The sequence below is a fragment of the Dermacentor albipictus genome, unplaced genomic scaffold (assembly GCF_038994185.2).
Source record: "Dermacentor albipictus isolate Rhodes 1998 colony unplaced genomic scaffold, USDA_Dalb.pri_finalv2 scaffold_30, whole genome shotgun sequence".
Lineage (NCBI taxonomy): Eukaryota > Metazoa > Arthropoda > Arachnida > Ixodida > Ixodidae > Dermacentor > Dermacentor albipictus.
Window position 1 is genome coordinate 2,299,371 of NW_027225584.1, and position 12,747 is coordinate 2,312,117.

General features: G+C 46.5%; 1 protein-coding gene across 1 annotated transcript; it reads right to left on the reverse strand.

Moving 5' to 3' along the window:
* Positions 1-1,530: 1,530 nt before the first annotated feature.
* Positions 1,531-2,676, reverse strand: LOC135909839 (hepatocyte growth factor-regulated tyrosine kinase substrate-like). Its single transcript, XM_065441884.1, has one exon. It carries the CDS (start codon positions 2,502-2,504, stop codon positions 1,641-1,643), a length of 864 nt encoding a protein of 287 aa, XP_065297956.1. The 5' UTR covers positions 2,505-2,676; the 3' UTR covers positions 1,531-1,640.
* Positions 2,677-12,747: the final 10,071 nt, after the last annotated feature.

Here is a 12,747-nt window from a genome sequence, read left to right on the forward strand (position 1 = left end):
GAAGCTCGGCGAGGCAGGCAAACGCCGCACAACGCGGCCGCGGCGGAGTCGAGACGCCGGTTGCCCTTAGGCAAGCGTGGCGCCCAGGCTTGGTCAGGATAAAAGGGCTAACTGCCAAACAACTGTTACTTGCAGGGGTCTTCTGCTGGTACGATCGGGTGCCGGATGAGTTAGGGAAGATCCATAGAAACTTTCGTGGTCATAGGTAGCCCGGTTGCGGTGCATATGTCGAAAATATGCCCGTCATAAAGGGGTGCGCACCAGCTTGCCACGACGTCATGCATGTCGACAGCGTTCGCGCTTGTCCATAGTTAATGACTGATCGGTAAAAAAAAGAAACTGCCTCCCATACTAAAAGAATAAAATACAACCTAGAAAAGCTTGGAAAACGTTGCGCGTGCGAAAACGGCCGACGCCTCGAACCATAGAAGAATGGAACCTCATCCCTTTCCATCATCTCAACTCACCTGAATCAATCCAAACTCATATTATTAATATTTCCTAACTAACATTGCTGTTTCGTGTTATATTGTTTCATTTCTTGAATTTCATATTTTTGCAATTCTGCCTTTTATACATGTACTTTTATTTGTTACCATGCCCCTCCTGCTTGGGCCACACGGCCTGCAGTATGCTGTAAAAAAAAAATACATAGAAGTCCATGGTGCCACTGTTATGTGCCGGTACTGAATATTCGCCGCTACTGAAAAAAAAAACGCGAGTGATTGATCTTGGTGTCCTTCCGCAACCTTTTCCCGCCAGTTGAATGAAGAAAGAAAGGCTTCATGTCCCTTTATGGATCGTCGCGGTCTTTTACTGCACGTGTAAATGTCTTCAGCTGAATAATAATGGCTCTAGCACAGCTTGAGCGGGCTTATAAGCGCTATGAGCACCTTGCAATACATTCGTGGGGGGAAAAACCAGCAAGTGTTCGTCGCTTAGCCTTCGGACAGAGCTAGATAGTGCAGATGAAATCATCAGCTCCTGCACAGTGCGTGTAACACTCTGTTCTCCTCGTTTTTACCCCATATTTCTGGCGCTCTCTCAAGTATAAACGTTGCGAACTTTGGCGTCAACGTGTATCGACACTAACACTAGACGGAAGCGCCGTTTCGTCATTAGACAACGCTTCGCACAGGATTCATTGCCATGTGGCGTGAGATCTGCGTCAACATTTAGGCGTAGAAAAACGCTGTGAAGAAAGCAACACTGCAATGAACGTCCGCTGGTTTGCGCCGCCGTGCAAGCGTTGCGACACTACCGCGACGCGACGCCTAGAATACTCGAGGCCTTCCTGGGGGCCGTTTCCTAAATACCCTGCATTCATTTATTTGCATAATTTTTTTCTTTAATTTAGGGCGTGAGTATTTATCATGCAATTGTCGAAATTGTATCCTCTAGATAAGGATTACTTTGCTTAGTTACTACAGAATCAATAAAGTTGTGCTGATTAGCTCGATTAACTATAGTGGCTAATGCGTTAGAGCAGCTTCAAGGCCATAGTCAAGGCTATCGAGCCAAACGATGAAATTTTTTCACAAATGCCTTTATTGTGAGAGCTGCACGAACAACTAGTTCAGCATCAGAGACTCGCTGAAACCGAAACTGGTCTCAGTGAAACTGCGCCTGTAGCTTCGATGTCACCGTGGGCCAGCGTCGTAGCTACTACCAAGACCACCACGAACCTCAGTTCCCGCACAGTAGAAGGGGCCGTAGCCGGGCGCGTACGCCGGCATCAGCATCGGAGCCCCGTACGCCGTCGAGTCGGGAAACTGAGCCGTGTACGCGTAGGGCTGCTGGGGCCAGAAGCCCCACTGAGGCGGCCTCGCTTGCTGGGAATACGACGATGTCGTGGCTTGCGGCCACGGAGGCCGAGGATACGGAGTCAGCTGTGGATTGAGCAGTGCCCGATGCAAGATGCCAGGTTGCTGAGGAATAGGTTGCGGCAACTGGTACGTAGCGTGCGCCTGGTTCATTTGCTGGATGCGGAGGTGTTGTGAGCTCGCCGCGGCAGAGTGCTGCTGCATCGCGGCGTTGTGCGGCTGCTGTTGATGGTACGGGTGGCTGAGCGCAGCCATCTCGTCGGCCTTCTTCTGAAGAGGCCGTTTGCGGGCGTCTTCTTCTTGCAGCACCTTCCTGAGCTGCGCGAAGAGCTGGTGCTTCTCCTCCTTGAGCATGAGAAGCTTCTTCTGCGCCTGCTGCAGCTGGTCGCGGATCTCCTCTAGCTTCATGGCGACCTGGCGGCGTTTCAGTTCACGCTCGCCTCGCGCTCGCTCCGTGGCAGCATCTGCCTCCTGTTCCTGCTTTTTCTTTTCCCGCTGTAGCATGATGTGCTTCTTGAGGGCGCCCCACATGGCCGTGTTCATCTTGGGATGTTCCACCGGCGCTGGCATGACGGTCGCACGGCCACCTGGGGGCGGGGTCGAACGTGACCGGGGCCCGCACTCACGCGGCGATGGTGGCTCGCTCGGTTTCTTCAGCTTTACTGCGCGTTCGGTCGACATCCTGAAGACAACGCGACAGCTTCCAATCTCAACCCCCTCTTGAGACCGCCGGGAACAGTGATGATGTCAGTGCCACTGGGAGCTTCCAAGTCCCACTGAGCGAAGAGCAACGGCTTTCATCAGACGCTTTCACCACGTCGTGTCCTTTTGGAGGCAGATATTGCACTTCACTGACCTCAAGACAGGCATCGTATCGAATGTTCGTGAAACTGTTCCCTTATTCTTCCCAAAATGATAAGAAAGCACGATCTTTTCTTTTCTTTCTTGAAGAAGTTCAGATTCTTTTCTCTCTTCTTCTTCTTCTCTCGTTGTAATTTGGGTGTGGAACAGTGTTACCGTTGGAAGAGCTTTAAATGTATCGATGCGGAGGCCACATACATAGGCCAATAAAATCGGGTAACTTTGTCCAGAACGAGAAAGTGGAGCTATGAGCATGTCCTTTCTAGCACGCCATGGCATGAACTGTGTTCGCATGTTTAAAAATGTGACATTCGGGAGTTTATTAAGCATTCTAGCTAACATTGCATCGGTGTAAAATAAGGCTAATGCCTGGCAGGAAAAAAAAACATTCCGCTAATGAAGCAGAACGGTGTAGATCCTGAGAAAGGATTCACGTTCCACGAATTGATGTCAAAAGAGAGTTCGTCGCTTTCAGTGTTGTTCGGTATCTCGAGAGTGCGCGTTCTCCTCTGACAACGAGAGTTGTCATTAATGAAAAATATAAGAACAAATAAAAGAAAATCGGTATTACGTGCCAACGCCGACGCCGTAGTAGAAGACTGCACATTAACTTGGTCCTCCTGGCGTTCTTTAACGTGCACCTAAACCTAAGTACACGAGCGCTTTGTATTTCGTAGTTATCGAAATCCGGCCGCCGCGGTTCCATTATCGGTGCACGATCTCAAACTCAACATTTCAACGCCATAGCCACTAAGCTACCGCGACGCGTATGGCAATTTTAGCGTATATATCCCCTTTATACATGCGAGCACTCTCAATGCTGTGAAGCCGCGAAATCACGCTTTTACAGGACAGTGCAGCGCTTAAAGGGACTCGTACTGTTTTTCACATGTGCATTGCACACCAGACTGTCACGTAAACGTGCACTCTGAGCATATTACGTGTACTTAAGCGCAGTGGGCTCGTTGGTTCAACGTAACAATGTTGCGCTAAGTGACGAAGGGACAGGACTTCAGCAAGAAAGAAAGAAAAAACAGAACAGCGGAGCGCAAATTAACGACAGTTTTTTTTTTTAGAAAACGAAAGATATATGCAGCCCACTCGGATGGGCAGAGATACGCGTCCGTTGTGTTCCTGTAAGGAGCATATACTTCAAAGTCGACCCACGCCATCTATTGCGAGTGATTAAGCTCATCTCTTTGCTGAGTGATACAGGTGGCACGTGGAGTAATCCTGATGTTGTAGGCCTCCACGAGTTCTTTTTTTCTTTCGTTGCTACGTTTCAGCCGGATCACCGTCCTGTGGAAGATATGCTTGCACTCACATGAAGCGCAGAGTGTGACAATGTCTTGTGTCAGACTGCAGTTGTATGAATGCAGTTCGCGCAGTCAACCATTTACGCACCTGCCTGTTCGGCCCATAATCAGCCCCACATGCGACGTCCGTTGCGCATTGAACCAATGCTTTAACGTGATTCATACTATCACGCATTCGGGGTATTCCTCTCACGGGTTCTTCCGTTTACTTTCGAGGAAATTCCCTTTAGCATTTGTGCTGCTCTGAGGACCACTCCTTCGCTCGGTTCAGCCGAGCGAACGAGATCAGCGAAAGATGAGAGGGAACGCAGCATGCAGTGGGGAATGAAAAAAGCGGCGAGAGAGATTGCGCGCGAGGTGCAAAGCGGTGAGGAAGGGGCAGCGAATCCACGAGGCGGAAGGCAGAGGAGTGGATGGCGAGAGCATGAGAAGACAAGCCTAGTGCAACGATGGTAGCTACGAGATGGGGCCAGGGTAGCACGCATCGCCTGGGAGGTTTGTCGGCGGCGGGGACTGTTAATCGCACCCACGCATCACCCACGAGCTGGCTCACGCGATCTCCTAATTAGCAGGGCAGTGACAACACACTTCCGTTGCACACTCCTTAATGATGCCCACAAGATTGTCGTTCATTGTTTCAACACTAAGGTCCTCTTCCTGAGTTAAAGCTGAATACCTATTCTGTAGCTTGATCTGGAATTCTTCTATTTTCCCTCTTACCGCCAACTCATTAATCGGCTTCTTATGTACTAGTTTCTTCCGTTCCCTCCTCAGGTCTAGGCTAATTCGAGTTCTTACCATCCTGTGGTCATTGCAGCGCACTTTGCCGAGAACGTCCACATCTTGTATGATGCCAGGGTTAGCGCAGAGTATGAAGTCAATTTCATTTCTAGACTCACCGTTCGGGCTCCTCCACGTCCACTTTCGGCTATCCCGCTTGCGGAAGAAGGTATTCATTATCCTCATATTATTCTGTTCCGCAAACTCTCCACTAACTCTCCCCTGCCATTCCTAGCGCCTATGCCATATTCCCCCACTACCTTGTCTCCAGCCTGCTTCTTGCCTACCTTGGCATTAAAGTCGCCCATTAGTATAGTGTATTTAGTTTTCACTCTGCCCATCACCGATGCCACGTCTTCATAGAAGCTTTCGACTTCCTGGTCATAATGACTGGATGTAGGGGCGTAGACTAGTACAATCTTCATTTTGTATCTCTTATTAAGTTTCACAAGAAGACCTGCCACCCTCTCGTTAATGCTATAGAATTCCTGTATGTTACCAGCTATATTCTTATTAATCAGGAATCCGACTCCTAGTTCTCTTCTCTTCGCTAAGCCCCTGTAGCACAGGACATTCCGGCTTTTTAGCACTGTATATGCTTCTTTTGGCCTCCTAACTTCACTGAGCCCTACTATATCCCTTTTAGTGCCCTCTAATTCCTCCAATAGCACTGCTAGACTCGCCTCACTAGATGACGTTCTAGCGTTAAACGTTGCCAGGTTCATATTCCATTGGCGGCCGGTCCGGAGCCAGTCGGTGGTAACTCCATTAGGCAGGATACCAGCAAACTGTCGCAGGAGACGAAAGATCTGATCAAGGAACGCCAATGTATGAAAGCCTCTAACCCTACAGCCAGAATAGAACTGGCAGAACTTTCGAAGTTAATCAACAAGCGTAAGACAGCTGACATAAGGAAGTATAATATGGATAGAATTGAACATGCTCTCAGGAACGGAGGCAGCCTAAAAACAGTGAAGAGGAAACTAGGAATCGGCAGGAATCAGATGTACGCATTAAGAGACAAAGCCGGCAATGTCATTACTAATATGGATGAGATAGTTCAAGTGGCTGTAGTGGCTATAGTGGCTATAGAGATTTATACAGTACCAGTGGCACCCACGACGATAATGGAAGGGAAAATAGTCTAGAGGAATTCGAAATCCCTAAGGTAACGCCGGAAGAAGTAAAGAAAGCCTTGGGAGATATGCTAAGGGGGAAGGCAGCTGGGGAGGATCAGGTAACAGCAGATTATTTGAAGGATGGTGGACAGATTGGTCTAGAGAAACTGGCCACCCTGTATACGCAATGTCTCATGACCTCGAGCGTACCGGAATCTTGAAAGAACGCTAACATAATCCTAATTCATAAGAAAGGAGACGCGAAGGACTTGAAAAATTATAGACCGCTCAGCTTACTGTCCGTTGCCTACAAACTATTTACTAAGGTAATCGCAAATAGAATCAGGAACACCTTAGACTTCTGTCAAGCAAAGGACCAGGCAGGATTCCGTAAAGGCTACTCAACAATAGATCATATTCACACTATCAATCAGGTGATAGAGAAATGTGCGGAATATAACCAACCCTTATATATAGCTTTCATTGATTACGAGAAAGCGTTTGATTCTGTCGAAACCTCAGCAGTCATGGAGGCATTACGGAATCAGGGTGTAGACGAGCCGTATGTAAAAGTACTGAAAGATATCTATAGCGGCTCCACAGCCACCGTAGTCCTCCATAAAGCAAGCAACAAAATCCCAATAAAGAAAGGCGTCAGGCAGGGAGATACGATCTCTCCAATGCTATTCACAGCATGTTTACAGGAGGTATTCAGAGACCTGGATTGGGACGAATTGGGGATAAAAGTTAATGGAGAGTACCTTAGTAACTTGCGATTCGCTGATGATATTGCCTTGCTTAGTAACTCAGGGGACCAATTGCAATGCATGCTCACTGACCTGGAGAGGCAAAGCAGAAGAGTGGGTCTAAAACTTAATCTGCAGAAAACTGAAGTAATGTTTAACAGTCTCGGAACAGAACAGCAATTTACAATAGGCAGCCAGGCACTGGAAGTCGTAAGGGAATACACCTGCTTGGGGCAGGTAGTGACGGCGGATCCTGATCATGAGACAGAAATAATTAGGAGAATAAGAATGGGTTGGGGTGCGTTTGGTAGGCATTCTCAGATCATGAACAGCAGGTTGCCATTATCCCTCAAGAGAAAAGTATATAATAGCTGTGTCTTACCAGTACTCACCTACGGGGCAGAAACCTGGAGGCTTACGAAAAGAGTTCTACTCAAATTGAGGACGACGCAACGAGCTATGGAAAGAAGAATGATAGGTGTAACGTTAAGGGATAAGAAAAGAGCAGATTGGGTGAGGGAACAAACGCGAGTTAATGACATCTTAGTTGAAATAAAGAAAAAGAAATGGGCATGGGCAGGACATGTAATGAGGAGGGAAGATAACCGATGGTCATTAAGGGTTACGGACTGGATCCCATGGGAAGGAAAGCGTAGCAGGGGGCGGCAGAAAGTTAGGTGGGCGGATGAGATTAAGAAGTTTGCAAGGACGGCATGGCCACAATTAGTACATGACCGGGGTTGTTGGAGAAATATGGGAGAGGCCTTTGCCCTGCAGTGGGCGTAACCAGGCTGATGATGATGATGATGATGACAACACACTTCGCTCCGTTTGCAACGTGCCGCGAGGGACCGACTGTCCACGCCAGGCAACTTATTGTAAAATGAAACCACCTGTGGATCTGCGCTCAAATTTCGCATTACGGAGCATCGTAATTGTCTGTGATTTTTTTCTGTCAATTGCAGGTGCTCTGAAGTAACAAACATTGCAGAAGCGTAGCTGCTCGCTTATTCTCTGATGCATCTCAATAGAGGTACTGTATCAAACCACGTTCCTTACTTTGTACACATGTTTGTTTTCAGAGTTGTCTTTGCACATTTTAGTTTATCAGGAGGGGTGGCAGGCAACAAAGTAGAAGCTATATCACTGCTTCATCTACTGCAATTATTCAAATTGTGCTAGGTGTCATGTGGTCTACTGTAACCTATGCAAATGCGCCGCATGGAATTTATAGGGCATGTGAGTGCACAGCAAAGCACCTTCTCTGCCACTGCCCAATCTTTCGCGCTAAAAAATCTGCGTGCTGTGCTCCACCCCAGCAGTTGCTTGCAGCGCTGGGGAAGCTGGCGGGTTCGTTCGGCAATACGAAGGCTGAATGCTCCTCAACACGTGTTCATCCGCGCCGCGCCGTCTGCTCAGTGTCTGCTTGCCATCCTGTTGGTACATGCCCCATGGTTTGCAGATTGAGGCAAAAATTTCTTTGACGCCACCAAACATAAGCTTTGTTTACGTGCATGCGACAGCGGAGTCAGGCTTTGTCTCTATTTACCTTGAAGCCTCCTTAGTAAGCAGTAAGGATGAACGCCCTCATAAATGTTCACCTGCGGCACAGTGTCTCCTCGGCGTTCACTTGGCGTTTGCTCGTAACCGTCATGACGTGCCATGTTAGAGTGGGTAGTAAATTAATTATGCAGCGAACAATTGGGCCTTTATAGCATTCCGCATTGTCAACTACCAGCGCTACTGCTTTGGTGCCATCTGTTAAATAGAAATCAAACTGCCTTTACTGCTCCGCGCAGCCTATGCAGTCCTGGCAGCGTCGAAACGAACTGTTGATCTCAATAACACCGACAAAAGATACCTTAAGCTTTGCCCGCAGCTTTAGATGCGGCTTAGCCATGAGTCATTTGTCGTTACTATTTATTTGTTGCTGCCAGTGTGGAGAACCAGTACCAAGTGAAAATTGGGGTTGAAGCGGGTGATCTGGGCTGCATTGGGCGCTGCCATGTTGCTCCATAATCACGGTGGGGTCGGCTGCTAATGTTATTGGTGCTAACCGCCTGACTAATTTTGAAGTATTCGAAGTGCATGCAGAAAGGGCCTAACATCTTGCGTATCACTGTAACATATCATGTGTCAAGCAAAAATAAGTCTTTCTGATCCCTCCAGTAATCAAACAGTAAAACCAAAAACTATATTGTGCGGCGCAAAAGAATTTCCCGCTGACACCTGGTACCTTTAGCGGTACAGCAAGTCACTTGTGAGATATACTCTGAGCAGCTTGTAAGACGGACTGCTCTAGGAGGCTACAAAATGCCTATTGGGCTTCTTGAAAGCAGCTGGACTGTGCAAGCACATGTGGTTGTAGGCAAACATTCCTCTTCAAGTGCATTCAGACTGACTGCCCATGTATTATTTTTATCATGTTTCCTTTTTCTCATCTATCTTCTCCCCTTGCCAATGCATAGGGTAGCTAACTGAGCAGAGGGTTAAAAAACCCGCCTTTCCCTATTCAGTTCTACCTCTGTGTAATGGTTCGCTTCGTACGTTCATGTCGGTCGAGAAACTCTATGAAATAGTGTTTTGTTGCTACATGCACCTCTTTTACTTCAATATCAATCCTGTGAATGCAAAAAAGATGTGCCTACTATTGATTTTGACTGCCATTGAAATCAAACTCCAGATGTTTCTGGCATTCACTAAATTGTTTTTATGCCTTAAATAAAGTACGCAGTATCCCATGCCGGATTAAGAAATTTTGAGGTCCGCAGCTATATTTGCTTCAGGGCAGCAGTGATCCTAACTATAATGCCGAGAACGATCACAGTGATTAATTAACATGTCAACTGTTTAAATCGTTCCGCTGGTTGCGTAAGGTTCTCAACTTTATTTTTTTGTGAAACCTTATTTGCCAATGAACGCACGTAAACTAGGGCATTTTACATCTTGATTTAACATTTGCAACATGTCTGCTTTGTGAAAACAGGTTTACTTTCTTTGGATATAGGGTTATGCAATTTTTAAGGTATGTTGGGCACCTTGCTTTCACGTAACCGTAATGCTAGTCTCAAATTCATTATCTGTTTCACTACCATCACGCGGGTAAAAGAGAACTGCTTGCTGGTAAGCAAAAAAATTGTTATTACACGTACATTTTCAATTGCTTTGCATCATCGTCATCATCATCATGATGCTCATCATGATCATTATCAGCCTGGTTACACCCACTGCAGGGCAAAGGCCTCTCTCCTACTTCTCCAACTGGCAATGTGGTATTAAATATCGGTGTATTGCAGAAAGAACATGTATAGCATACGTAACAGTTCTGTAGACTGTTTAAATGGCTGCTATGTTTCACAAAAAGAAAAATATCGGTTTGGCGCCTCTATGACACCTGTCATCGTCATGCCACAAGCCAGGTCCGTTCACTGTAGGACATACATGTGGAAACTAGGAGGTACCACAAGGTAGCAGCTTCGGACAGTGGCAGTATCCACAGATGGCCAGTCGGTCGCGACAAGTACAACTCAGACTTTGACGTAATGGTTCTGCGGAAACCCGCAACGTTGGAGAGAGGTAATTGATAAGGAGAAAATGAGAGATCCACCCAAACATAGCTACGCGCTACCAAGGAAACCTATACGCGTTCCTCGAAATAAAAGCTTCGCAGTTGAAGAAAAATTTGTCGTAGTCCGGAAGTCGAACCTGTGACCACCGCCTTTCTGGGGCAGCCGCTCTACCATCTGAGATAACCAGGCGGCTAACAGAGGGCAGGGCGAAGTCGAACTTATCAACAACTCTGAAGCAAAACTGTCATGTGTCGACGAATTTTTCTTCGACTGCGAAGCTTTTCTTTCGAGGAACCTGTATGGGTTTCCTTTGTAGTGCTTAGGTACATTTGGGTGGGTGTCTCATTTTCCCTTTATCAGCCACTCAGACTGTACGACTCGACCTTGAACCATAAAATGGAATGGGAGGTTTATAGCCCGTGCAGTTCCGACAAGCACTTTAGACTTTATACAAAAAAGAATGCCAATGGTCCACAATTTTTCACAGAGGTCACCAGTTAAAAAAGTTAAAATACGCATGTAGAAAAGGGCGGTTATTCAGGCTAGTTAGTCAGTAATACTGGGATCTTGATGGCATTAAAAAGGCATGGATGGACATAGACATAACGACAACACGCAGTGCTGTGTGCTGTCCTGTCATTGTCTGCTCTTGTCTGGCAAGTAGAACTTAGGTTCCAAAAATTAACAGTAGGCTTGTGACACTTGATATTTTTCATATAGAAAAATTAAACTTCTGACAATACCAAGGGACATAAACAAATTAGACTTCAAAAATTGCTTCTTGTGGCGTTTGCCGCCAACAAACTATTGAGGTTGGAGCACATGCAATTCTTCAACAAGAAAAGCATAGAAAATGAGTGTTAGTTCGCACAGGTTCAGACTAGAATGCAACATTTTTCAGGAGCCCACGAAGGGTACTAACTCGCTTAGGCGTGCGACCTCAGGAGAAAATGTCAAGACAAGGTCGACTCTCTACATTGCGAATAGTTTGTTGGCCTGGTTGGTAAGTTCCGCACTCCACTCAGAGGCTCAAAAATTTGATGCTTAGGGCAGAGAGAGCCGACAGAGGCATTTAAAAAAATTAGCGAGCCAACAATCATGGAAGGTCTGAAGCAACTGCTCATAAACTTTGTTTCACAGAAAAGCCATGCAAAATGTTTTTGGCAGCTTTGGCAGCTTTTTTGGGATCGGTCGTGCCTCGACGGGAGTTTTGCCAGTTTTTGTGTCTTCAGCCTGAATACGAAGACAATTTTTCATGCGTCGCAAATGCGGAACAATGTCTTTCCATGAGCCAGCATGTAGAAATTACCTTGTATTGGACAAGCTTTTCAGCAACAATGATTTCCATGTTGTTCACAGCTGCTCAAAAGGTAGTTACACTGCGTTGGCGACTCGAAAGAGAACATGGGCAGCTTCTGCCAGAGTAAAAGACTTCACTGCCTCGGCACAACAATCTACAGTCGAAGCACCTAGCAGGTTTAAAAAGTGATCGCCGCATCGTGCATGCGTGGCCAGTGAGTTCTTCAAGTGCACCTGCGGGCCCTTGTATTTCCCGATCATGTTTATAGTTTAGTACGCTGCTAGCCATCTTGCTGGCTTTATTGCAGGACTGGCGTCGTTAGCTACTGACTGAAATGTTCTTATCCTGAAGAAGAAAGAACCCGGTTGGTACCAGAGGTTTACCAGTGTGCCATTGGTACAGAGCACTGAATCTTTTGTGAATGTCACCCTGTAGCCTGCAGCGAAGGACAATGGAAAGCTAGTCACCATGATATACAGATGGCATGGAATTGAGGTGGGAGCAATGTTTAGCACCTTGCACTTTACTTAACGATCCACCACGTTGCATTAATTATCGGCCATCATGGCGACCAACTCATCGCAGTTCACCTTGCGAGTATAATATGCAAGACTTACGTCATTATCATGGTCCAAATATGAAAATAGGAAAAAAAGTGCGTCAAGTGTTTTGCAAAGGAGAAGCATGTGAACCCTCGTCTCTTATCTGGGACTAGGCAAGTGGAAAGGTCGCTTGCGTACTGTACAAGCAAAGGGAGAACGCCTCTGTACAAGAAGAGCAGGTCACCTCTTCGTTCTACGCATTCTTTCCTTATATTTCAGCTAGTATTATACCGTTTTAAAGAATTATTGTGGTAGAAGTCTTCCTGGAAGGCACTTTACAACGTTTACAGTATGGCTAAACTTCCCCACAGGACCGTGGCGAAGGGTAATCTGAAATTGTCGAGGGGCCCGTCAAGGGGTTGTATTACATGACTAATTTCACTGCTTACCTCACCATGATAAGCGTTGCAAAAATCTGAGCAATGCTTCTTACATTCTGCTGAAATTGTAAAATTGCTTTGATACAGGAACGCTTCCAGAAATTTATTTCAGCCTGTTCCACAGCCATCTGTCGTATTGTATTACATATATGCGCCATTCATACATTCAGCCAGTTATGAAACTTCAAAACAGCGCTGTCTGGTTTATTGCTTTCTCACATTAAAATCCTGAAAGAATGCTGCTTTTTAATA

What these genes read in the sequence shown, in the direction of transcription:
- LOC135909839 (XM_065441884.1), bottom strand. Translation starts at nt 2,504, where the DNA reads ATGTCGACCGAACGCGCAGTAAAGCTGAAGAAACCGAGCGAGCCACCA.